We start from the raw sequence: 25459 nt of genomic DNA on the forward strand, positions 1-25459 counted from the left end.
ACCGTTTCTGAATCCGATTAAAAAATAAAATATAATACCGTACGATCACTATCCGTCTGAATCCAATCCGAAATATATTGTTTCTAGTAGAAGGCGAGGAGACCCACAGATTTTCGCCGGCGAAGATGTTTTCTCGTTTTGGCAAATCACAAAAGAAAGTCTGACCCTGGCAAGTCATGCTTCGTCTAACCTTAACCAAGTGTCGCAAAGTTACAGACATGCGATCAATTTACTCAATTTTTTCTTTGAGAGATAATAATAATGCAAGTTTTTTTTTTCTTTTGAGAGATTAATAATCCAAATTTAGGAGAAGAGAAAATCAGGAAAGAACTTTACCGCGAGCAGAGGCAGCGCCTGGAGCCCCCGCAGCCCATGTCACCTTCTTCTAAACTGCGCCGCCACCACGTATCCATCCATCCACCGAAGCTCGGACGCGCGGCCGCCTTCTTCTAAACTGCGCTGCCACCACGTAATAGCGGCAGGCGGCGATGGCGATGGCCTCGGCGAGGCCCCCACTCCTCCGCTGCTTCGCGCTGCTGTTTAACAGCCGCGTCCGCGCGAACCACCGCCTCCTCGCCTCCCCTTTCTCCACCGCTGGCAATGCCGAGATACCGTCGCCGGTGGAGCCGGAGGCCGTCAGCTTGACTGATAATTGCGTCCGTGTAGGTCTATACTCGTCTCTTCATTTCAGTAACTATACTCCACATTTACTGCTTGAGGGATTATTTTTTGGAGAAATTTGGGGATATGTTTTTTATTTTCTACGGAGCAATTATAATCATTTTCTTATTAAAATTAACCATGAAATCATGTACTCCCTCCAACAACTTTGTACTAAATTCAAGACACTTATTATGGATCGAAGGGAGTATTTGTGTTTTGTAACTTTATTTGTGAAATAACGGTGCAAATTCAGCGAGTTGATCATTTTTTTCGAGGAACGGGGTTAACATTTAGGGAGGATAATTTGAGTTTGTATTTTTTTATGTAGCCTGCAAGATTGCAAGTAATACGTATTTATAGTGTGCATGCTTAAAATGATCTAAATATTATTATAAGGAAAAAGGTGTCATTTCTGATATTATTTATTTTCTGTGTTGTAGTTCTGCAGTTAAGTTGTTATATTCTTCGGTGTGTGCTCATGGGCTTTGCTTGCTGCAGAGATTGAAAGAGTTACACTCCAAAGAATCGTCCGCTGAGAGTAACATGTTGCGCTTGAGTGTTGAAGCTGGTGGGTGTTCTGGATTCCAATACACCTTCGCACTTGATGACAAGAAAAATTCAGATGATAGGTTAGTTGTCTATGCTACAGATTGAGGTTTTCATGATTTTTTTACAGTATTTTTAAAATTAAGCAAGGAATCTCAGAAGTGAGTTTGTGGGAAGCATGGATCTTAACCACAGTTCGTGGGAAGCATGGATCTTAACCACCATAATTTTAACCATGTTACAGATGCATGTCTCATTTTTTATTTATTTAACTGTAGGGTCTTTGAGAAGAATGGTGTTAAGTTGGTTGTTGACAATGTCTCATATGACTTTGTGAAAGGCTCAACTGTTGACTATGTCGAGGAACTGATATGCTCGTCATTTGTGGTTAGTTTTGAACTTCGTTAGTGGCTCTATCACTCAATTTCTGAACAGGGAATACTAATCGAGAGTACCCAATTGGGTCCTAAAGAATAATTTCCTTTGAACATCGAATACTATTCGTTAGTGACCTACATTATAGTCTGTATTGGTTATCATGTTATTTAAAGAATTATTTCCTTTGCTCCGTTTTGAGCTTATAGTGGACATGGCTGATGTCCTACACACTTAGGTGCGGTATATGTTTATATTTTTTAATGGAGAATAGTATATTCTCAATTCAGGTAGCCCACCACCTAAGTATGGTTCAAGTAAATATGCCACTGCTTTGGTGGTGACTTTTGAAGTTAAACTGTAAGAGCTGCGAGGTTGCAGTCCGACAGTATATAGATATATATTTTTTACAAAGTGACCAAAGTGCGACCTTCGAGGATCGAACTCTGGTGGGCTGCCAGCATACCTTGCTGGCTGACCATCCAAGCTATGCTTGGTTCGGCTTGATGGTGATTTTTCACCCTTGAAATATGGTTGGCATTTGACCTGTCTTGAAAGAGTGCCCAAATCCCTTGTGCCAAAATGCAAAGCATTCATGTGGTTTATCAAATTTGATCTAAAACTTGCTCATCAATCCGCATGCAATTTCTCCTTTTGTATTTGAAAAGTCTTAGTTAGTGCTGATCAGACTGCATTTATTTCTATCCGGTGTGGCAGGTGAGCATCTGGTCTTATTTACATTTTAATTTTATGGTTCCTTGCGAGTTATGACCTCTCATCCTCTCTTCAGGGATATAATATCACATTCAAATTTTCAAATGATGAGTTTTTTTCCGAGAAAATGCAAAAAGTTTGTGCCTTGCTAACATATATAGATAGGAGGGATAGTTTTTAGACAGCTCAATAAGAGGTTCGGGCCAGGAACAGGATTAACAATACCACCAGTTGTTTTTCTCCACATCATGATATAGACATTTCATATGATCTGCATCTTTTATGTTCTTGAGATTATAAACACATCAAATATCATTGCTGGTTTTAGGCGATATTTTTAAGAAGGCTCATTAGAAGAAATAAATATATGCACATTTGACATGATTGTAATTACTCATTTATAAATTATTAGGACTTAAGAGTGGTATCATCTGCCATTTTGACTGTGACCCTATTGTTCTATGCTAAGGAATGATGTGTTCTTTGTGTTTGTACGATGTGCAGGTGTCAACAAATCCAAGTGCGGTTGGAGGCTGCAGTTGCAAGAGTTCCTTCATGGTTAATTTATTTTCAGCATTGTTAGTTTGAAGAGAGGTAAGCCTGTCGAGGCTTGATTTTGCAGAATATAATTATTTTTTAGTAATTGACTATAATACTTTGCCAGTTCCAGATAAGTCCCTGCTATTTCTTCTGCACCTTAGGATCTTATGTACTGTACTGCATTACTGAATTCTGTGTCTCGCTTGTCACTTGCAAGTTGTGCACTTGTGTTATGAGGGGGCATACCCATCGGAAACATGGGCTAGCCCTCCAGATGATTTGCTTCATTGGCCCTCAGACTCCTCCGGATCATGGCTTTTCCCCAAGTTCCCTGGATTCTGTCAACTTCGTATCAGAGGTCATGACCTCTTCAGTTGTTGAAGTTGACTATTCCCTTCAGATTCTGTTGCAAGTCCTGTTGATTATAATTAGATATCTAGCTCAATATTTTTCAAGTTAATGGCATTTGATTTGGATTTTCTTTCAGTATGAAAAATTGTTTATAGTGATTCTGTCCTGATGGGAAATTGTATACAGTTTAGGCACCTAGAACTGCAGCCATATGCTCATGTTAGCTGAACACAGTTTCCTTACTCTTGGGAAACAATTCGATCAGATAACCTACAAAGCTGATGGTAATTACAATTATACTGTACGATAACCATTCAAGGCACATGAAAACTATGCTACTTACAGATGCCCAGTTCAATATTTAAACTTTAAGCTGTCCATTTTTTTGCTGGTTTGGTCTTCATGCACCCATTTACAGGTTGGTATGAACAAAAGTTCCATGAAATCCATAGGGTACTCTTTGTGGCAATGTTATTTTTGCAACAGGAGCACCTTCAAATCTTCGGGTGTCTATAATGTGCACCTGTGAGATAGCACATAATGATCAAAATTAGACTTCCTTCTCTTCCACATGGAAATTTGGGTTTGTAATAGTATGCTACAAGCTACGATGAAAACTTGCCTGTGATTTATTAGTTCTTTCATTATGCACAAAAGAAATTATCCACCCATCATCTTCATGCGAGCCACCAACTCTTGGAACAAATGATGCTCCAGAGCAGAACTGATCTTCACCAAGCCAATGCTTCTCCATCTTTATTAAATCTTCTTCCGAGGTCTGGTTTACAACTTGAATTTGAGTGAGGAAATCTTGGTTAAAGAGTAGCTCAGCTGATACAAGCTCAGCTATACATACCTCTTTATTTACATTCTGTCTGTCTGCAAGGCATATTTTTGCAAAACCTCCATATTTTGGGAGTACTGTAAGATATAATAAAAAATTAACCTGTGATGCATAGTACTGTGAACACAGAAATAGACATATCGATCCAATGCCCATGCCATTGGTGATATGGAAAATGGGGTTTATTTTTAGCAATACCTTTCTCGTGACTACCATCAGGTCTTGTTAAAGAATCCACTATTTGTGCATAGGCATAACTATGATGCACGCCTGTGTAGTGGTTGTTGATCATTGGGAATTCTAGTGAGAACTCTGTTCCAGTCAAATATTCCCCTGAAATAGTCTTTGTTTTCAGGTTCAATCTCCATTCATATAAGCGAGAGAATAATTTCTCATTAATTCCTTGTTTCATAGTCTTGCCATATCTTGTAAGCTCGGATCTTTCAGGGGGCATATCATGTTTGCTTAGCCGAAGTCTTGGCCCTGGTATGATGGAATCAGCTGAACGGAGGCCCTGGACAACAACCTAAGTCACCAGGAAACGATGAAAATCTGTAGTGCGATAGTTTGGAGTGAATGACGATAAGAAACATGTAAACATTGTTATATGGAGCACAGCTAACAACTGATAGAATACTATCAAACTATGTACCTCTTCACCATCTTCGAAGCAGTTGGTAAGATGGAACATGCAGAGTGGTTCAACCTCAAACCAAATAACTGACTCTGCGTCACCGTAGCGAGGCATAATCCCGATTCTGGCATAACCTTCCTTCTCATATTCGATCAGCCTATGCCAGGGGGACCATGTTATTTTGATTTTGCAAATTAAGGCAACTGCTTATTGTTGGGATAAATTTATTTGAAATACTTACTGACCGCCTGTAGTGAGTCTACCAATGTCAATAGTAAGTGGTAAATCCAGGATTATGTTGTACCTACATCAAGAAAACAAAATTTATGAATGTTTTGATTGTTTACTAGAATTCACTAGTCTAAGACTATTCTGGTATCGCCCATCAAGTCAAATTAATAAATAGTATTCAAGGAAGTCAATAAAAGGCAGAGAGCAAGTGATATTTCTTAAATTGACATACTTCAGAGTAACTCCTATGTCATGACAAAGTGTACACCTGTCCAGCTTGAGGTCAACTTTATGCTTTAGTTTGGTTCCATCATCTGCAGTTAAATAAACATTACTGATGGTTATAATTAATTTCAGGCTTGGCAACGGAAGATGTTAACAATTCTAGAGAAGTAAAACAGAATTACCAGAGACAACCCCAACAACTAAGAAAGGCTTCTTTGCATCTGAACCAAAGATGACAAGCTCCCCTGTAACAGGAGCTACCTGTGGTCATTTGAGCAAACTGCCTTAAAGCATACAGATGGATCCAACTGGGATAACACCATGTGCATGTATTTGGAAACGTGGAACAAAGTGAATACTTAGTATGCAAAGTGATGTGTGTTTTGGTTGGAATTTGTTTATTATTGTCTGCAACATACATGATTGTGTACATGTGTAAAATAGACTACCTTGTGTTATTTTTAAAATATATGTACCGGGCCCTGATAAGAGCTGCACATATCTTTCTTTGAGTTACATAGCATATTAACCAGTGATGTCTCATCTTGCAAAATGCATGTTTGCATAAGCACGATAGCACAGATGATAGATAGATGTCACATGGCTGCTTTCTCCCCTGTATGCAGATAACTTCTGGAATAAGCTTTTGTTGCAGGCACTACATCTCATTTCATGTCAGACCAGGGCTCCATTATTCATTTGAGCCAACAGATGGAATAAATTTGCAGCACATGGATGTAACTGAAACAGTACGTTGATTCTTTTTGGTGCTTCAATTTCATTGTATTGCATGTGTTGTTAAATAATTGTGTTTCCCTGGCGGATGTATCACTATGCTTTTCTTTATCAAGATACAGAAAGTTACTTACAAAGGTGCAGTATTATGTATTTTACTACCCTTCGATAGTAGTTCTGCTCTTGTGTTCTATACATGTTTTGAGTTACCATTGCTATTAGCGATGCAGATTATCCAGGACAGTGCTACTGGTCGTCTATACCTTTGGGTGAGCTGTGAAGGGCCGATCCCATTCCCCATGAATGTCCCAGGTATTGCCTGTCTCAAGATTCTGTATGCAGATTTCCTGGGGCTGATGGCTCTCAGCAACAGCGTACACCCTACCTGCATGTTCAAACACATTGGTGTTGCTAATGTTCTTGTTCACCTCGCCAAACCTCAGCTGCATTGCATGTACACTCACTTCAGGTTAGGATTTCTGATACAGAACATATGTAAATGTGGGTTTGCAAAGTGTTTGTTACATAGTTTAGGATATAAGCGGCGATGATGGCTGCAGAGTCACCCTCAATTGCAGGGAGGAAGCATGGTTTCTGGCGAGCTTTTTCTATCTTCAATGTTTCAGATTGCACATAGCGGTTGGCATATGAGACTGACCAAGAAGCTGAACAGTTCTTGGTGAAGTAGAGGGCATGGAGCATGCCCTCTCCCTCAACCCATATCTCATTGGACTCTCCAAAGACTGACATAGTTGAATGTAGGGCGCCAAAGAGGGGATTGGAACCTGTTATAATTTCAGATACTTATCAGCCTGCTGTTTGCGATTCTCCTGCTGCACTTATTTAGTATTGCAGTAACCAGAAAAGATCTAGAGGAATACCATTTCTGATGTATACGCCTTCCGGGAAATCTTCAGGTATCTCTCCTTCAATCTGGAGTATCTCTGTGGAGCCACCGATCTCATCAACTGGTGCAAAGTTGCTCTGCAAACTTGTCACATGCAGTCATTAATTTTTGCAAGAAATTAAGAACGGATGAGTTTTTGGCTTGCGATTTAAGCATTTCCACATGGGTAAGTGCAATGAAAATGGCTGAGTTCCCTGGACTAAAATACCTCAGATGGGAGCAGAGCCTGAGCAGTAAATTTGAAGGTTGAGTCAACTATTGCATCCAAAAGCCTGTGTGGTGCATTCTTCAGTATCTGCGAGGCATCATCAATCTTCAAAGAAAGCTGCCTCTGGAGCTCCTGGAACAAAGGTTTCTGAAACAAAAAAGAAGACATTAGAATCCCCTGACAGCATTTATTCCAAGAGCACCTATGAAATTCCTGGTTTGGCTCATCACGCAAGATAAAAGATCAAGTATAAAGCCCGCTTGCCTGCTTGGAACATAGAAATTTCACAAGAAAATGTTCAGTTTCTCGACCGACAGAAACCGGGTGACTTAGAGAGAGGAGAGAGGGACCTTTCACCTTTGAATTTGCGGTTATAGAGCTCGACGAAGTTCTTGCACTCAGAGAGAAAGCAGGTCTACAGGTACGGGAAGGTCTAAAGGTACGGGGGGATGAAGTTGTCAACATTCTGATAGAGACACGCCTAATCTTCCTGCAATCATGAGAAGAATTTGACCTCAATTTATAGCACATCGATAATATTTGCTGGGAGTCGAGACAACGGGCAGGAAAAGCCGGGAACGTCTTGGAATATGCGAAATTGGTTCATCTTTGTTGGTGGCACTCAAGCAGTTTGGACACATGGTGACAAGGGGTGTTTTATCCATTTAAAATCGCAGCGTTGGCTTCGAGGTTTCACTGACGCCAACATGTGCCGGCCAAACTGAAAACTTTGTGCGGATCGAGTACTAGAAGTACGAATAGATACAACCCAAGATCTTACGTGTTCTTCTTAGCTTGTTGGAAGTTTCTAATAAGTGGTTTTCAGAGTCCAATCAATTCTAGTTGGTTGATCAACGTAGATGGCACTAGAAGAAGTACTAATCGGGCTGATTCTCTTCGGAAAAGAGAAGTAGTAATCTATGGCATAGGTACGATACGGACGCGTAAATTTCGGCATAAAGTTATTTGGATGCTCAAGGTTCCTCTTAAAATTATTTTTTTTGTTTGGTATTTATGTCGTGGGGTGTGCTCACCAAAGATGATTTGGCCAAAAGAAACTGGGCGGTAGCGAGAAATGTGTTTTTTTAATCATGATGAAACCATTCGATATTTGTTTTTTCAATGTCCAATGGCCTGTTTGGTGTGGTGAACTGTCTTTGTGGCATTTAATATACCTCCTCCCTCATGTATCATTAATATGTTTGGTTGATGGCTTGGGAAATCTACGTAAATCGCTTATGCTTGTAGGGGCTTGTGTGGTTTGTTGGTTTATATGGAATTATAGGAATGATTTGGTTTTTTATAACAGTAAAGTGTCTAATTTCTTGCAGATTGTTCTTTAGGCGTCCCAATGGCTCCGTTCCTGGTCCCTACTGCTTCGCGCGGGGGTCTGTGGAATTTGGTTGCACCGTTCGAAGATGGTAGCACATGAGTTCTTCAGCCTGTTTGGGTGGCGCGCAGGTCTTAGGCTGGCATGATGTTGATTTTTATCCTTTTATCCTTTTGTATTCAGTTGTAACGTTGAGACATGTGCTTTGAATGATTAAAATAATTGATGACTGTGTGCATCGATCAATGCAGAGGCCGGGGTTGCCCTCCTTTAAAAAAACAGATGTGTAAATACTTCATGTCACAAATATAAAATGTTATAGTCAAACTTCTTCAAATTTAATCAAGTTTATAAAAATCTGCAATATCAAATAAGTATAACATAAAAAATGATCAATTTAATAGAGTTATAGAATTGTCTGTAGAATTCTTTCGATAAATTTGGTCAAAAAATTTAAAATGTTGATTTAGGAGAAATTTATAACATTTCATATTTTGGAAAGGAGAATGTACTAATCTATGCAACAATGCTATCCTGCTTGGTGGATCACATCTGTCTTGGTGACGTCGCTAGATCGAGGCTTGGAGCTCAAATGGCATCGGTTGATTTGAGATCCTCTGCAGTAAGTTGCATTGACATTTTGGCTGCATTCTGCACCGTTCTGGAATTTACAAACCACGGACTTTGTGAGTCGTGGCAAATCGTTCGTACCACTTGATGACTACGTGAAGCCGTTCTTAGTGCCTCCTTTATTTTTTTAGTGGGTTTAAAACTATTTTTGTACAATTAATGCTTGGCTCATGTTTCACAAAGCACCGATCGAAGGAGATCTTGCATCACCTAACTCCTTGCATTTCTTAACACTGAAAAGGCAGACCCACGTAACAGTGTGTCAATCCTTGCTTAAATATATGGTCTCTGCTTCTAAATATAAGATATCCGAGCTTCGTCTAAGTCATATATTTTTATATTTTTTTGACAAAATTTATAGAAAAATTGTAACCATTTACAACTCTAAATTAGTTTTATTAAATTCGTCATGATATATATCTTCAAAATATACCCTTACAATTTGTTATACATTTAGTCAAACTTTGAGAAAATTGACTAAGACAAGATTAGAACATCTTATATTTAGAAACAAAGGTAGCAAAGGTGTGATTTCTTTTAACGGAAAGTAGTACGAGTCCAACTTTCTTTAAAGAAAATAACAAATTGTTTACTTGTGTACTACAAATGCTACCTTCTTTTGGGCTTAATTTCAGCTTCTCCCAGAAAGTGCACCTCCCCCAGCTTCTCCCATAAGCCCCAAAGTAAATTCATTTAGGCTTCTAAACTAGTAGTCTCATCGCTAGTTTATATTTTCCTGTGTGGTTCTAACAGGCCGACAGGAATATGTTGTGTTCTAATGTCGGTCAACTGTGGGCCTGACAAGACCAATAATCCCTGCCATGAATATGTTATGTTCTCCCATTGGCCAATTGCGGGCCTGACATGAATAAAATTCCCGATAGGGCTAAAACGGTTTGTGGTAGTGAGAGTTGCTTCCATGTTTCACCGAAGGATTTTCTTTTTTGAAATTGCCTGTGGTCCATTCGAGATGGGGTAGATTACAGATTGGTTCTAACAAAAACTTAATGGTATAGATAAAAAAAAACTAAATGCTTAGATCTGAATCACAAATTGAAGACCAAATGGCTTATATCTTACTTAGGCCTCTCACGATAATGTCTTAGCACGTTATATTAAGCATTTTGCTGATCACATGACATGCTGATTAAGGAAGAAAGAGAAGGAAGTTGTCTCTTCCGAGAAATACAACTCTTGCAAGTGGATATAGGCAAACATATTTATTACTCCAATCACATGCCATCATGATTACTAAATTAATTAATGCAACCCTTTTTAATACAACAATTAAAAGAACTTGCATTGTGAATGATGTCTTCTAGAGAAATTTTAATAAGGTGATGCAATGTGGTTATACGAGATTAAATATTGTATTTTTGCTTTGTTGGAGGAGAGAGAAAAAGAAAGAGAAGAGAAGTGGGATATAAATTAATAGTCAGATGAAGCACGTATGTGGCGTGCAACTAGTAGTGTGAGCTCGATGTGTTTGGGACAGCTCCAGCTTCACGGATTTGGTCGAACGGATCATTTTGACAAACATGAGACATCTTTTGTTGTACGGAGGGAGTAGTAAATTTCAGAAAACCACAGGTTTTGAGGCTACGGTTTCAAAGAGACACGGGTCTAAGGGTTTGCAACGGTTGTAATAGGTTTTGGTGTAACTTTTTTCACTTCACCCAAAACGCTCGGATCAGTGCCTCTGACAGCGAAACCGACAAGACCGGCCCACATGTAAGGTCTTACGTAGTAGTTTTTGTCTATCTCACTTGTCCACATAGCCCCCTCGTCTTCGCTTTATTCACAATCCTCTCCCTCCTCCTTCCTCTCACCTGCATAGGCATGGAGCCTTCTCGATCTCCCCCGCACGGACCGTCACCAGCGGCCTCCGCCCCGCGCCGACGCTCTACCCCAGCGCCGCGCCCCCCCCCTCCTGCCCCATCCTGCCGCCGCCGACCTTCCCCAGCCCCGCACCGCCGGCCGCCGGCCACCTGTTTTTTTAGATGTTATTTGGAATTGAGTCCAAATATAGCATAATGCGAGGGATTGAGTAAAAAAGAGACCGTATGACGTGGCGTCTTGCATGTAGACTCGAACTGTTCGTTTTGCTGCCACATGCACTAATCCGAGCAATTTGGGGTTTTTGAAAAAAAAAAAAGTACACCAAAATCTATGGCAAACTGTTGCAGACTCTTAGACCTGTGTGTCCTCGAAACCCTACCCAAAACCTGTTGTTTTCTGGTTTTCTGAAATTACCATACTTACTAGCTATTGTATTGGTTACAGATGACATGTGTCAAATTATTAACAGTTGCCTGCTACTCATGTCCTTGTTTTTATGAACTATATATCACCATCTAAGATAGCGTGCTAGGAGAACATAAATTACGGATGGTCTTATTATTATTATTATTATTATTATTATTATTATTATTATTATTATTATTGGCATGCAAGTGGTCTTAGACTCTTATTACAGTGACTCGGAGAAGATTCGGTTTTACTTGTCCTAAATAACCCAAATTTAGGAGAAGCAAAAATCAGAAATTAAAAGAACTTACACCACGTAGCGGCTGTGCGTGGATCTCACGCATCCCGCTCCACGTCACCGCCAAAACGTTCTTCGATCCACACATTCTACAGCGGCGCCACCCGTACTAGAGGCGGGCACCGATGCCGACGCCGCAACTCCTCTACCGCCTTTGCTGCTTTATTTAACAGCTGTATTTGCGTTAACCACCGTCGTTTGGCCGCTCCCGACAACTGAAACACCGCGGCAGAGCCAGAGGTCGCTGTCACTCAGCAAGATTGATAATTGCGTCCGTATTGGTCTATTCCCCATCTCTTCATTGGAGTAATAGCTTTCCTCAATGTTTACAGCTTCCATGGGATAATTTTTGCAAAATTTTCCGTTTCTTTTTTCATTTTTTACGGAGCAGGTATCATTTTCTTATTAAGAATGAACTGTTCAGTTTGTGTATGTGTATGTGCCTTGTTTTGTGGAACAACTGTAAATCTTTCGGGAGTTCAATCAATTGGTTATCATTCAGGAAGGAGGATCTTTGGTTTCCTATTTCTTGGGTAGGCAGAATTCACTATGCTTGGCACTATAATGCTTAAACATGCTATAGAGGTATGCCTCATTTATTTTAGACTAGCCACCATAATGCTTTTTTTTTTGCAAAGAAAGGAGATATATTAATTAAACAGGGGTTACATCAGGATGCAAAGGATTGCATCTTAACCAACAGTAAGTACGTTGGCTAGACCTGGCATGAGCCGCCAAATCGTGACTACCCCTATTCTGTGATCTATCAACTTTAACAATCACAATCTCCCTCCCTAAGGCTAACAGTCTCCTCGAACTCCAAAACCAAACTGCGGCATCTAGAACGATCTTCACCATTACTCTCAAGGAGCAGCTTGACCTGGCTGCTGTCCGTCTCGACAATGAGCGGCAGATTAGTCCACTGGAGGGCCAAAGCAATTCCCTCCATACAGGCAGAAAGTTCAACTTCCAGTGCATCACCACAACTCTTCAGGTAGCGTGTAGCGCTGAAGATCGTCTGGCCATCATGGCCACGCAGCATCCCAGCACCAGCTTCACCTGTTTCAGTGAACGAGCCATCAACATTCAGTTTGGCCCAGTGCTCCGGCGGGGGCTCCCAGACCTTCTCAGGTGTAGAATTTGATCTGAACTTTTGACGCGGGATTGCATGGACACCAGTCACTTGCTTCCCTTTGATTGGATCAGCAGCCGGGTTTTTCTTCAGAGAAAGCAGGACATCAACGTAGCTTTGCAAAAATTTCTGCGAGGCAAACGTTGCCGGCGCCGGCTTGTCATGGGTGATCTCATTCCGCACATACCAGATCCTCCAAAGCATCATAAGCATCATGGTCCGCTGATCTTCTGAAACCTTGGCCAACAAAATCAACAGCCACTCTTCACCCTCATTACGGACAGTCTGAACCGGCGGGATGCCCCAGCAATCGCCCATAGCTTCCCACAACGCACGCGCTGGCGGGCAAACACAGAAAGTATGAAACGAGTCCTCCTCGCCGTTACCGCAGACCAGGCAAGTGCTCATCAGCTCCAGATGTCGTTCCTTCTTATTCCGCCGAGTTGCAAGACAATTAGTGGCAAGCTTCCATGCAAAGATACGCACCTTCTGTGGTACCGGCGCCTTCCAGATGAAGTTCCAGCTAGACCTACTTCCATCAGGTCTCATGCTTGTCGCACCTGCATTCGGCTCAGGCGCATAGAGGCTCATGCCCAGCTTATAAGCGCTGCGAACAGTAAAGATCCCAGAGGTCTCAGGGTGCCATGCAAGGATATCACTGTCAGCACGTGGTGAAGGTCTAATAAGCTTGATCGTGTCCACATCCACGGGAAGGAACCAACGCTGCAGCAAATCAGTCCGCCACGCGCCATGCTCGTCCAGGAAAACCGACACCCACCTCAGCCGACATCTTCCCTGTTGAGTGATAGGTTGCAGGTGCAGGTCTCTGGGAAGCCAATTGTCTCGCCAGACCCTGACTTTATCCCCGGTTCCTATCCTCCAAATCATACCCTTCTTCAACAGCTCGAGGCGATAAGCAATAGCCTGCCAAGTGGAGGAAGCCTTTCCAATAAAAACGGTATCGATGATATTACCTTGTGGGTAGTAGCGAGCCTTCAAAACTCGGGCAAAAAGACTGTCAGGGTTATCGATTAAGCGCCACGCCTGACGAGCGAGCAGTGCTTGATTGAAAACACGCATGTCTCTGAACCCAATTCCGCCGTGCGACTTAGCTTTAACCATTTTATCCCAAGCCATCCAATGGGTCTTTCGTTTCCTTTGTTCTGCACCCCACCAGTAGTTGCGGACCATACGAGTGAGGTCTTCACAAACTGAGAAAGGGAGCTTGAAAACACCCATAACATAAGTCGGCAAAGCTTGCGCAAACGACTTGATCAAAACTTGCTTTCCGCCGGCAGAGAGATAATTATCTCCCCACTATAGGAGCCTCTTCTGCAACTTGGCCTGAAGATTTTGGAATTTTCCACGGTTAATACGACCTTCTGGTGTAGGTAGACCCAGGTGCTTCGATTCAAACTCTGAATCAACGACATGAAGCACATCTCTGATAGCTTGCTGCATAGCATCAGGGCAAGACTTCCCAAAGAACAAGAAACATTTGGCCGGGTTTATAAGCTGGACGGTGCCCTTCTCATAGCTATGAATTATATCCAGGACACTAGCAGCCTCATCCGGATCAGCACGCAGAAATAAAAGAGTATCATCTGCGAAAAGAAGATGAGAGATGCCAGGTGCCCGCCGGCAGACCCGAAGAGGAGCAATTCTGCCAATCTGAGTAGCATGGTGCAAAAGTGCTGAAAGACCATCCGCCACAAAGAGGAATAAAAATGGGGATAATGGGTCACCTTGCCGTAAACCGCGAGATGGTGCAAACGAATCCAAGAGGGACCCATTAAATTTAACTTGGTACTTCCATAATGCTTAAACATGCTATAGAGGTATGCCTCATTTATTTTAGACTAGCACAATACCCCACTACCGGAACAAGCGCACGTTGCTGTAGTCATCGGGCTTTGCCGAAGGCATTCCTTCGGGCTTTCGGCAAAGGCACCAATACACGTATAACGATGATGGTGTACTATTATCAATTGTCTTAGATCATGTAATTCATATTCGTTCTTATCTCAATGATTTGTGCCAAAAACGAAAGCAAATGACGCTGTCAAAAGATGACTTACCACTGCCACCACTTTAGTTTTTTTATAGGAGTAAACTAGTAAAGGCTTAACTGTAGGGTCTTTTGGAAATAATTGTGTTAAGTTGGTTGTCGACAATGTCTCATATGACTTCGTGAAAGGTTCAACTGTGGATCATGTGGAGGAACTGATACACTCAGCATTCGTAGTTAGTTTTGAACTTGTTTAGTGGCTCTGTCCCTCACGTTGTGAACATGGAATACTATTATAGAGTACCCAATTGGGTCTTAGCACTTGACCTACATTGCACTACTGTAGACCTGTTGGTTATCCTCTTATATAGAGAACCCTGGGTTGTGCCAGTTTGGTATCAGAAAACGATGGCCTGTTCTAATGTCGAGGTCGAATGTTCCCTTCAGATTGTGCTGCAGGCTTAATTGCATTAAATTTAAATATCTAACACATTATTTTTCAGGATACTGGCATGGAAGTTTTCAATACAACAAAATATTTAAGTCCTGATGCTAAATTACATACAATTGAGACAGCTAGAACTGAAGCCATTTTATGGTGCTAGCAGAACACAGTTTCCTCACACTTTGACAAGCAACTCCGTCAAATAATCTACAAAGCAGCCTGTAATACTAATAACTTTCACTCACCCATGCGGAAAATTTGCATGGAGAAATTCATGTTATATTGTACGGTTAACCATACAAGGTACAAGAAACTATGCTCTACTTATAAAAGCTGAATTCTATATTTAAATTTTAAGCTGTCTAGATTTCTGCTGGTTTGGTATTCATACTCCCGTTTTAGGGTTATGGACAAAAGTTCCATGGAAGCCGTAGGGTACCCTTTGTGGCAATGTTATTTTGACAATAGGAGCACCTTCGAATCTTAGGGTGTCAATAATGTGAACCTGTGAGATATGACATAAATGGTGTGTCAATAATTAAAATCAGTCTTGTCTTCCATATTGAAATCGGTGTGTGTATAGTATGTTAAAATGAAAACTTACCTGAGATGTATTAGTTCTTTCATTGTGTACAAAAGAAATTATCCACCCATCATCTTCACGAGAGGCACCAACTCTTCGAACAAATGATGCTCCAGAGCAGAACTGGTCTTCACCAAGCCAATGATTTTCCATCTTTATTAAATCTTCTGCCGATGTCTGGTTTACAATTTGAATTTTATTGAGGACATCTTTGTTAAATAACAACTGAGCTGATAGACGAAGCTCATTTATACGTACCTTCATAATTACATTGTCCCTCTCTTCAAGGTATAGTTTTGCAAAACCTCCATATTTTGGGAGTACTGCAAGATATAATAAAAGTCAAGGTCTGATGCATAGTACGGTAAAATGTAAACGCAAACTAGACATATGCACCCAAATTCCAAGCCATTAATGTACGGACAATGCGGTTTATTTTTAGCAATACCTTTTTCACTAGTGCCAGCAGATCTTGTTACAGAATCCACTATTTGTGCATAGGCATAATTTTGATGCACACCTGTGTACTGGTCGTTAATCATTGGGAATTCTAGGGATAACTCTGTTCCAGTCAAATATTCTCCTAAAACAGTCTTTGTTTTCAGATTTAGTCTCCACTCATATAGGCGAGAGAATAATTTCTCATTAATTCCTTGTTTCATGATCTTGCCATTTATTGTAAGGTCACATGTTTCAGGGAGCATATCGTGTTTATTCAGCCCATGTCTTGGCCCTGGTATGGCGGAGTCAGCTGAACGGAGGCCCTGGACAATAACCTTGGTAACCAGGAAGGATGGAATTTGTGATGCAGTTAGTTTTGATTGAGTTGAAGATAGAAAAAATATAAATTTTTAAGCAAATACACACTGAAAGTATTTGAAGAAAAGCTAAGAACTCATAGAATACTACGTACCTCATCACCCTCTTCGAAGCAATTGATAAGATGGAACATGCAGAACGGTTCAACATCGAACCACATAACTGACTCTGCATCACCGTAGCGGGGCATAATCCCGATTCTTGCATAACCATCCTTCTCAAATTTGATCAGCCTAGATGCCAGAGGAAATATGTTATTTTGATCTTGCAAATCAAGAAGTTGCTTATATATGTTGGCATAAGTTTATCTCAAATACTTACTGACCGCTTTTGGTGACTCCACCGATGTCAATAGTAAGTGGTTTGTTTACTGAAATCTACTATTCTGTCACAGGTCAAACTTAATAAGTACTCCCTCCGATCCATAATAAGTGTCAAAGTTGTACAAGACACTTATTATGGATCGGAGGGAGTAGTATGCAATGAGGTCAATAAAGAACAGGGAGCAAACGATACTTATTGAATCGGCATACTTTAGAGTAACTCCTATGTCACGACAAAGTGTACATCTGCCCATCTTGAGGTCAACTTTATGCTTTAATTTTGTTCCATCATCTGCAGTCAAATTAAACTTGACTTATGGTTATAATTTGATTTCGACCTTGGCACAGGGAATATGGTATATAATTCTAGAGAAGTACAGTAAAATTACCAGAGACAACCCCAAAAACTAGGAAAGGTCTCTTTGCACCTGAACCAAAGATTACAAGCTCCCCTGTTCCAGGAACTACCTACAGCCATTTGAACAAATTTGCTTAAAGCATCCAAACAGAGCGGACAAAGACAACACCATGTGCATGCATTTTAAAACATGTAGCAAAGTGATTATACTTGGGTATGCAAAGTGATGTTTGTTTTGGTTGGGAGCTATTCATTATTGTTTGCAACATATATGTTTGTGTAAAGAATAGTATATTATATGTAGTGGGTACTGATAAGTGCTGCATGTTTTTTCTGTAGTTACATAGAATATTAGCCGTGATGGCTCATCGTGCAAAATGCATGTTTTCCTAAGCAAGATATGTAACACAGATGATAGATAGATGTCACATGTCTGTCCCCCCCCCCCCCCCCCCCCTTCATCCAGATAACTTCTGCATATGTACTGCATCTCATTTCATGTCACACCTGGGTTCCATTAATCATTTAAGTTTTGAGCCGTCAGATGGAATAAATTTGCAGCACAAGTAACTGAAACAGTTTGTTGATTCTTTTCGGTTCTTCGATTACTTTGTATGGAATGTACTGTCAAATAGTTTTGATTCTGTGGCAGATACATGATCATGTTAGCCATGCAGCTAATGCAGGAAACAGTTAGTGGCCTCCTGTTGAAAATATGCCCTAGAGGCAATAATAAATATGTTATTATCATATTTTCTTGTTCTTGATAAATGTTTATTATCCATGCTATAATTGTATTAACAGGAAACTAAATACATGTGTGGATAAATAAACAAATACCGTGTCTCTAATACGCCTCTATTAGATTAGTTCGTTGATTAAAAGATGGTTAAGGTTTCCTAACCATAGACATGTGTTGTCATTTAATAACGAGGTCATATCATTAGGAGAATGCTGTGATGGACAGACCCAAACCTAAGCATAGCTTTTGATCGTGTCACTTAAGTTTAAATTGCTAATGCTTTTATTATGTCAAGTATCATTTTCTTAGACCATGAGATCATGCCACTCCTTAGTACCGGAGGAATACTTTTTGTGGACATCAACCGTCATATCGTAACTGGGTGATCATAAAGGTGTTCTTCAGGTATCTCGGAAGGTGCTTGTTGGGTTGTATGGATCAAGACTGGGATTTGTCACTCCATGTGACGGAGAGATATCTCTGGACCCTCTTGGTAATATAACATCCTAATGAGTTTGCAAGCATGTGACTAATGTGTTTAGTCACGAGGATATTATATTGCGGTATGAGTAAAGAGAACTTGCCGGTAACGAGATTGAACTAGGTATGGTGATACCGACGATCAAATCTCGGGCAAATAATATATCGCGAGACAAAGAGAATTGGATACCGGATTAATTGAATTCTCGACATCGTGGTTCAACCGATGAGATCTTCGTGGAATATGTGGGAACCATTATGGACATCTAGGTCCCGCTATTGATTATTGATCGGAGAGGTGTCTCGGTCATGTCCACATGTTCTCGAACCCGTAGGGTCACACACTTAATGTTTTATGTCGCTAGGGTTCGATGAGATAAATAGATGGTGATATCAAATATTGATTCGGAGTCTCGGATGGGATCCAGGACATCACGAGGAGCTTCGAAATGGTCCTAAGATAAAGATTTATATATGGAAAAGCTGTTTCAGGGTTTCAGAAAAGTTTGGGATATTTTCCGGTATTGACCGGGAATATTCTAGAAGGTTCCGCAAGTTCTCAGAAGGTTCTGAAATGTTCTGGAATATTCCTGAGAATTTAATTGGACCTCTATATGAATTTAATTGGAGCAATCTAATTAATTATCTCCTAATGGGCCTGCCCATTAGGGGAGAGGGAACCGTGGGGACTCCACCACGAGGTGGAAACCACGTACCTGGGAAGACCACACGTGGGAAGGAGTCCCGGGACTCCTTTTCCTCCCCTGGCCGGCCCTAGACTCTCCTTGGAGGAGGGGCAAATCCTGGCCACCACCCCCTATATAAATAGAGGGGAGGGGCAGGGGGAGAGGACACACCATGCCCTCAGCTGGATCTCTATCCCCTGAGCCCCTCTCCTCCTCCTCTCTAGCGCGCAGCGAAGCCCTGCCCGCGGAGCTGTCCACCATAGCCACCACCACGCTGTCGTGCTGCTGGAATCTCATCGACCTCTTCCCTTCACTTGCTGGATCAAGAAGGAGGAGACGACGTGAAGCTGAACGTGTGGATACCAAGGAGGTGCCGTCGTTTCTGCACTGAGGTTGATCTCATCGAAAGTTCCACCACGCCAACAACGATCCCGTGATCATAACGCTTTGTGGTCTACGAGGGTATGATGCTCATTATCCCTCTCATTATTTACATCTACTAGATATGATCTTGGGTTTGTTCCGCACATCTCGTAGGAAAATTTTTGTTTTCCATGCAACGAACCCATCACCTCCATACCTTTGGGTGAGTTGTGAAGGGCCGATCCCATTCCCTGCCGAGGTCCTAGGTATTGCCTGTCTCAAGATTCTGTATGCAGATTTCGTGGGGATGATCGCTCTCAGCGCCGGCGTACACCCTACCCGCGTGTTCAAACACATTTGTGTTGCTGATGTTCTTGTTCACTTTGGCAAACCTCAGCTGCATTTCATGTTCACGAACTTCAAGTTAGAGTTTCTGATAAACTGCACATACAATGAGTGGATTTGCACTACTACAAAACAGTCTATATGCCATGCAACATCAGTAACGGGTCCGACGTGACCGTTACTGATAAAGAACATCAGTGTCGGTCGCGGCCACGACCGTTACTGATGAACCGAGCGGGCACCGGCCGTCCCCGCCCAGCCACACATCAGTGGCGGTCGCGCGACACGACCGCCACTGATGAACACTCATAGCTCGCGAGTTACATCAGTGGCGGTCGTTTAAGTGGCGATCGCCACTGATGAGCCATGCATAAGTAACGGTCGGACCAGCTCGACCGTTACTGATGTGTACACGATTATCAGTAACGGTCGAGAAAACCTCGACCGACACTGATGTTACTCGCGTATTAAGTACGCTGTGCGGAGCCGCAGCTGGTCGCGCCGCGTGTCGTGACGGACCAGCTGCGGCCACTTCCTCTCCGGCGACGGCGAGGTGCCGCCTGACCGCGCCATTGCCTCTGGCGACCACCCCAGGTACACCCTCCTCCCTCCCCCCCGCGCCGGCGGCGCCGCCTGCATGGCTGGCGAGCGGCCATGGCCGCCGAGCTCCATTTTTGGAGCTCCGGCGGCCGGAGTGCTCCGATCTTCGAGCCCTAAGCTTCCCTCTCCCTCCCGATGTCTCTCTCCCCCCCGATCTCTCTCGCCGGCCTCAATTTCTCTCCGAATTTTCCCAATTTAAAATTTTTGAGCTCAGCGGCCGCCGGCCGAAATGCGGCATCCTCTTCGTCGCCTGGAGCTTCCCTCTCGCTTGCGTGCTCTCTCTCCCTCCTGATCTTTCTCGCCGGCCTCCAATTTCTCTCCGAATGTCTCTAATTTCAAAATTTTAGTTAGCTCCGGTTAATTAGCACATTAATCTCCTTGTCAATGATTAGGCTAACTATTTTGCTTTTTTGTTTTCTTGTGTATTGTGTTGTAGATCGAAGGATCGTTCTTGGATGTACGCGAAGGAAAGAATCAATGCTCAATGGATAACCGAATGGACGGTCTTTTTGGAGTCGCGAAAGGTGATATGGAACGAAAAGGACTTTTGATGATGCGTTGCCCATGTCGCAAATGTGGAAACACGTGCATGATGAAGCCTGAAGATGTTCAGATCCACGTGCTGGCATCGGGTTTTGTCGATGGTTATTCTCGCTGAACTTGTCACGGGGAGGATGCGGTTGATGTCGGTTGCGGTAGCGAAGATGATGATGTTCTGCGGTATGATCTGACGAATGATTTCGAGAAAGAAACAAGGGTCGATGAGGAGGCTAATGTGGAAGGTGAAGTACCTCCACGTGGCAGGATTGCCGAAATGTTAGATGACCCGTACCTACGGGACCAACTGGAGGACCCCGAAGATGAGGCAGAGTCTGCTCAGTTCAAAAAATTGTTGGAGGACAGAAACATACCCTTGTATGATGGAGCTAACAAAGAAAACAACGTGTTCGAAGTGACGCTCGAACTTTTGAGGCTGAAGACAGCATCATGCTGGTCAGACAAGAGTTTCACAGGCTTGTTGAGTTACCTTGCTTCGGTTTTTTCACAGCCAAATAAGTTGCCCAAGAATACATACGAGGCGAAAAAGATTACATGCCGCTCGATGTGTTAGTTACATAGTTGAGAATGTAGGCGGCCATGATAGCTGCTGAGTCACCCTCGACGGCAGGGAGGAAGTATGGTTTCTGGCGAGCTTTTTCAATCTTACAGTGTTTCGGATTGCACATAGCGGTTGGCATATGAGACGGACCAAGAAGATGAATGGTTCTTGGTGAAGTAGAGGGCATGGAGCATACCCTCGCCCTCGACCCATATCTCTCTGGACTGTCCAAACACTGAGGTAGTCGAATGTAGGGCACCAAAGAGGGGATTGGAACCTGTTATAATCGTCTGACACTTATCTTACTGTTTGTTTTTCTTCTGCTGCACTAATTTACTACTACCTCTGTCTCAAAATGCAAGACGTTTTGGTAGGCCATTTTGGCGTACAAAATCGTCTTACATTTTGGAACAGAGATAGTATTGCGGTATTCACAAAAAAAATCTAGATGATCACCATTTCTGATGTATACGCCCTCCGGAAAATCTTGAGCTATCTCTCCTTCAATCTGGAGTATCTCTATGGATCCACTGATCTCGTCAACTGGTGCAAAGTTGCTCTGCAAACTCACAGACAGTCAGATGGGGAATTTTGCAATGGAATAACGAGTTCCCCGGGCTGAAATACCTCAGATGGGAGCAGAACTTGATCAGCAAATTTGAAGGTCGAGTCAACTATTGCATCCAGAAACCTCTGCCGCGCATTCTTCAGGATCTTTGAAGCTTCATCAATCTTGAAATAAACCTGCCTCTGGAGCCCTTGGAACGGAGTTTGCTGAAAGCAAGAAAACATAAAACATTAGACAAAGATGCCCATCACATTTCCAAAATCACAAGCCAAATGTCTGGTTTGGCTGATCATGAAAATATAAAAGATCAAATCTAGAGCCCGTAAGGAACATAGTAATTTCACAATCGATGGTTTCTCTGTGGACAGAAGTCAGAAAACTTTTGGTAAACGTTTGTATTTGGATTTGAGGTTACAGACGTTGGCGAAGTCCTTGCACCGAGAGAGAAAGCAGGTTGACAGATACGGGAACGGGAGGGTTTAAAGAAGATACGAGGAGATAGAGTTGTCAACATTCTGACTAATATTCCTGCAACCACGAGCCGAACTACTCCCAATTTATAGCACATCGGTACGTAATATTGGTTTGCCTGAGCGTAGAGACAACGGGCATCCAAAGCTTTGGATGTCTTGGAATATCCGAATTCCGAAATGGTTTTCATCTTTTGGTTGGTGGCACTCAAAAGCAGTTTGGCCACAGGATGATACTGCGGCGCAGATGAGCACTTCAGTTATCCATTTAAAATCTGAGCTTTGGGTCGACGAAATTTTTGTTCCGGGACGAGTACAGAAAGTGGAAGAGATGCCACCCAAGATGCTTGTGTGTGCTCCTTCTTGGACTGCTGTTGGGAGTTTGTAACAAGTGGATTTTTAGAGTCCAATCTGTATAGTAAAGGACTGAGCTATCCGTAGTGTATGCAGCAAATGCGCTGGTTGGGGGATCAAATTTGGCTGTGACGTCGCTAGATCGGAACACGGCTTGGAGCACAGATGGTATCGGTTTGTTTGAGATCCTCCCCCCGGATGAGGTTGCATTGACGCATTTCGTCTGCACACTGCATTTAGGCCTGGCTAACGAGCATGCTCGACTCGTTAAGAGCTCGCTCATTAAGAGCTCGGCTCGTTAAGCTCGTTAACCTTAACGAACATCAAAACCTGTTGTGAGATCGAGATAGGCAATCAGACGGGGGGTGAATGATTGCGCGGAAGCAAATTAAAACTTTTCCTGAAAGTTCAAACCCTAAATCACCTTTCTGTCCGTGATAGTAAAACAGCCGTAACTTTTGATTGGATGAACCAAAAAATACGTATGAGTATGGAAAAGAAAGGTACTAAAATTATCTAACCAACGCAACAAGAATCAGCTCAATCGGACTTACCAATCAAAAGATATGATCAAAATAGTAACAGCTGACAGAAAGTTACGAGGATTAATCTAAAACCACTCGAGGAATAACAAGAAACATGAATTAATTGCAATCTTTTCTTGATCTCGTGATAAACCTGCAGCAAAGTATTATGAACTTGTGATGAACCTACACCAAAGTATTAGAAAGATCTAGCACGAAGATTTCACGAAGATCCGAGAAGAACAGAGATGACACCGCCAACGAATCTCTTTATTGCAACGATGTCGATCGATTACAAAAGATGCAACCATGCATCCAAGAACTCTCCAAGAATTGATCTAGATCCAAAGCTTTGAGCTCCTTCACGTCCTTGCGAAAACCCTAGCTAGGATGCCCTCTATTTATAAGGGAAAATTCGCAACCCTAAACCGAATCCGAATCCAACACGGACTCCTCTGTCCCGGTCAGTATTTTGCCCGTGGGGCCCGCATACGACCTCGGATTGAGATGACTCCAAAAGCAAAGTTGTTCGTATCGACGACGCGCACAACTTTCATGTGGATCACTTTTCCATCCGACGCCATCTTGATGACGCTACTGTTTAATCTTTAAACAGCTCTCATCCAGCCACGGCTGGACCTACATATCTTCACCTCGATGTCACTTCATGCCATCAACTCTTCTTGTGATGTCTTCAAAACTCGACCATCACGTATCGAATATCTACAATACCGTACATCTCTGGTATAAACAACATACGACAAACCGGTGCCCTCCCGGATCATCGTAACCTTCACTTTCATTGTTCCTTCGCACGAACGTCCCGCATGACCTTGATCCTCGACCTCAGCTTCCCAAGCTTCGTCTCTCGATCCCGTCATCGACCACGTTCTTCTAGCTCCGGCAACACCTGAAAGCGAACACACAAATAACCAGTACGAGCACAAGTCCACGACTTGACTCAGGGTAAGTTTCACACAACTCACGCCATGTTTTCACATAAGAAACTAATGGATCAGCACACCACTAGCAAAGCACTAAGTCCAAACAAGATACATGTCATCACTTAAATATCCATATTATCCAAAGTATCCACATCAATGTTTCATCTAAAACACTTGCCAATGTTACACATCACATATGATTTCACACCTGTTCGGTTCGGTTCGTTTACTGCTCGCGAGCGCTCGTCAGGCGCTCGTTAAGCTCGTTAGCGGCAGAAAAAAAAGGGTAGCATCTATGCAGAAAAAATGACAAGCAAAACATGTGTACATCATTATATAATAAGTTCATAACAAATAAGACTAATAACCATTACAGGCTTAAACACAAATACTCATAAGACTAGCAGCCATTATACAACTTCGGTGTCCTCATACATTACAATACAGAGGCACTAATAAGACTAATATTAGTTTGACAAGAGTACGAGACGAGGAGACTGGAGACTCGACTGACCTAACGAGTCTTGGGCTTGGGCCGCATTCAAGCAGTTAGGCTGTTCGGAAGGGTGTGCTAGGCCTAGCAAGTCGTGGGTTATTGTGTTTGGTTCGACCGCCAGACGTCAGATAACGAGCTAACGAGCATGCTCGCAAGTCTCTCTAGCTCGGTTCGTTAAGCTCTTTAGTGTTAACGAGTTTCAGTAGGTGCTCTACTCGGTTCTTTAGTCTAACGAGCTGAGCTCTTAACGAGCCGAGTACCAAACGAGTCGAGCTACTCTCCGAGTACCGAGTAAAATGTCCAGGCCTAACTGCATTGGAGGTTACAAGCGTAGACATTGTGCTGTCAGTACGCGCGCGGGTAGAACTCAGGGTAACCCAGAAACAAAACGGACTTCGGACAGAACTAAGAAAAAGAGTAAATTTCAGAAAACTCACATTTTGTGTCACTCTTTTCAAAGAAGCACACTTACCGCTAATTATTTCATGAAATCGTCACTTTTCGGATAGACTTAAACCATAATCTGTCAGTTCAGGCCATTTGACGGGTTTTCTGGCACGTGGAGCCCACTGGTCAGGTACATGTGTGCACTCAAGCTCAATTCACTTGCCCAACCCCCATCGATCCCCCTAAACCCCCTTA

The 25459-nt window shown here is 42.4% G+C and overlaps 2 protein-coding genes and 1 pseudogene across 7 annotated transcripts; 1 reads left to right on the forward strand and 2 right to left on the reverse strand.

Annotated features, from left to right (window-relative positions):
- The first annotated feature begins 334 nt into the window (after positions 1–334).
- LOC100833305 (iron-sulfur assembly protein IscA-like 2, mitochondrial) lies at positions 335–8529 on the forward strand. Of its 6 annotated transcripts, none has more exons than XR_002960496.1 (7): positions 335–662; positions 1162–1292; positions 1488–1596; positions 2803–2892; positions 5750–5996; positions 6089–6170; positions 8305–8529. XR_002960496.1 is itself a non-coding variant. In XM_010239758.3 (5 exons), the coding sequence occupies exons 1-4, from the start codon at positions 489–491 to the stop codon at positions 2884–2886; spliced, it is 498 nt and encodes a 165-aa protein (XP_010238060.1). In that variant the 5' UTR covers positions 336–488; the 3' UTR covers positions 2887–2892; positions 5256–5646. The 6 variants fall into 6 exon arrangements, 1 of the variants encoding a protein (XP_010238060.1); XR_001407484.2 differs by having other exon boundaries at positions 5750–5872; positions 6081–6170; XR_001407485.2 differs by having other exon boundaries at positions 5750–5872.
- On the reverse strand, positions 3410–7562 carry LOC100833612 (carotenoid 9,10(9',10')-cleavage dioxygenase). Its single transcript, XM_003576365.4, is given in 14 exon segments — positions 3410–3605; positions 3608–3712; positions 3812–3967; positions 4046–4110; positions 4232–4559; positions 4686–4824; positions 4909–4971; positions 5131–5212; positions 5306–5384; positions 6122–6301; positions 6384–6643; positions 6740–6842; positions 6974–7120; positions 7331–7562. Coding segments are annotated over 14 exon segments (1929 nt in total). The 5' UTR covers positions 7505–7562; the 3' UTR covers positions 3410–3557.
- A 3721-nt stretch (positions 8530–12250) lies between the features above and the next one.
- LOC100834230 lies at positions 12251–22543 on the reverse strand (annotated as a pseudogene).
- Positions 22544–25459: the final 2916 nt, after the last annotated feature.

The sequence above is a fragment of the Brachypodium distachyon genome, chromosome 4 (genome assembly GCF_000005505.3).
Source record: "Brachypodium distachyon strain Bd21 chromosome 4, Brachypodium_distachyon_v3.0, whole genome shotgun sequence".
NCBI lineage: Eukaryota > Viridiplantae > Streptophyta > Magnoliopsida > Poales > Poaceae > Brachypodium > Brachypodium distachyon.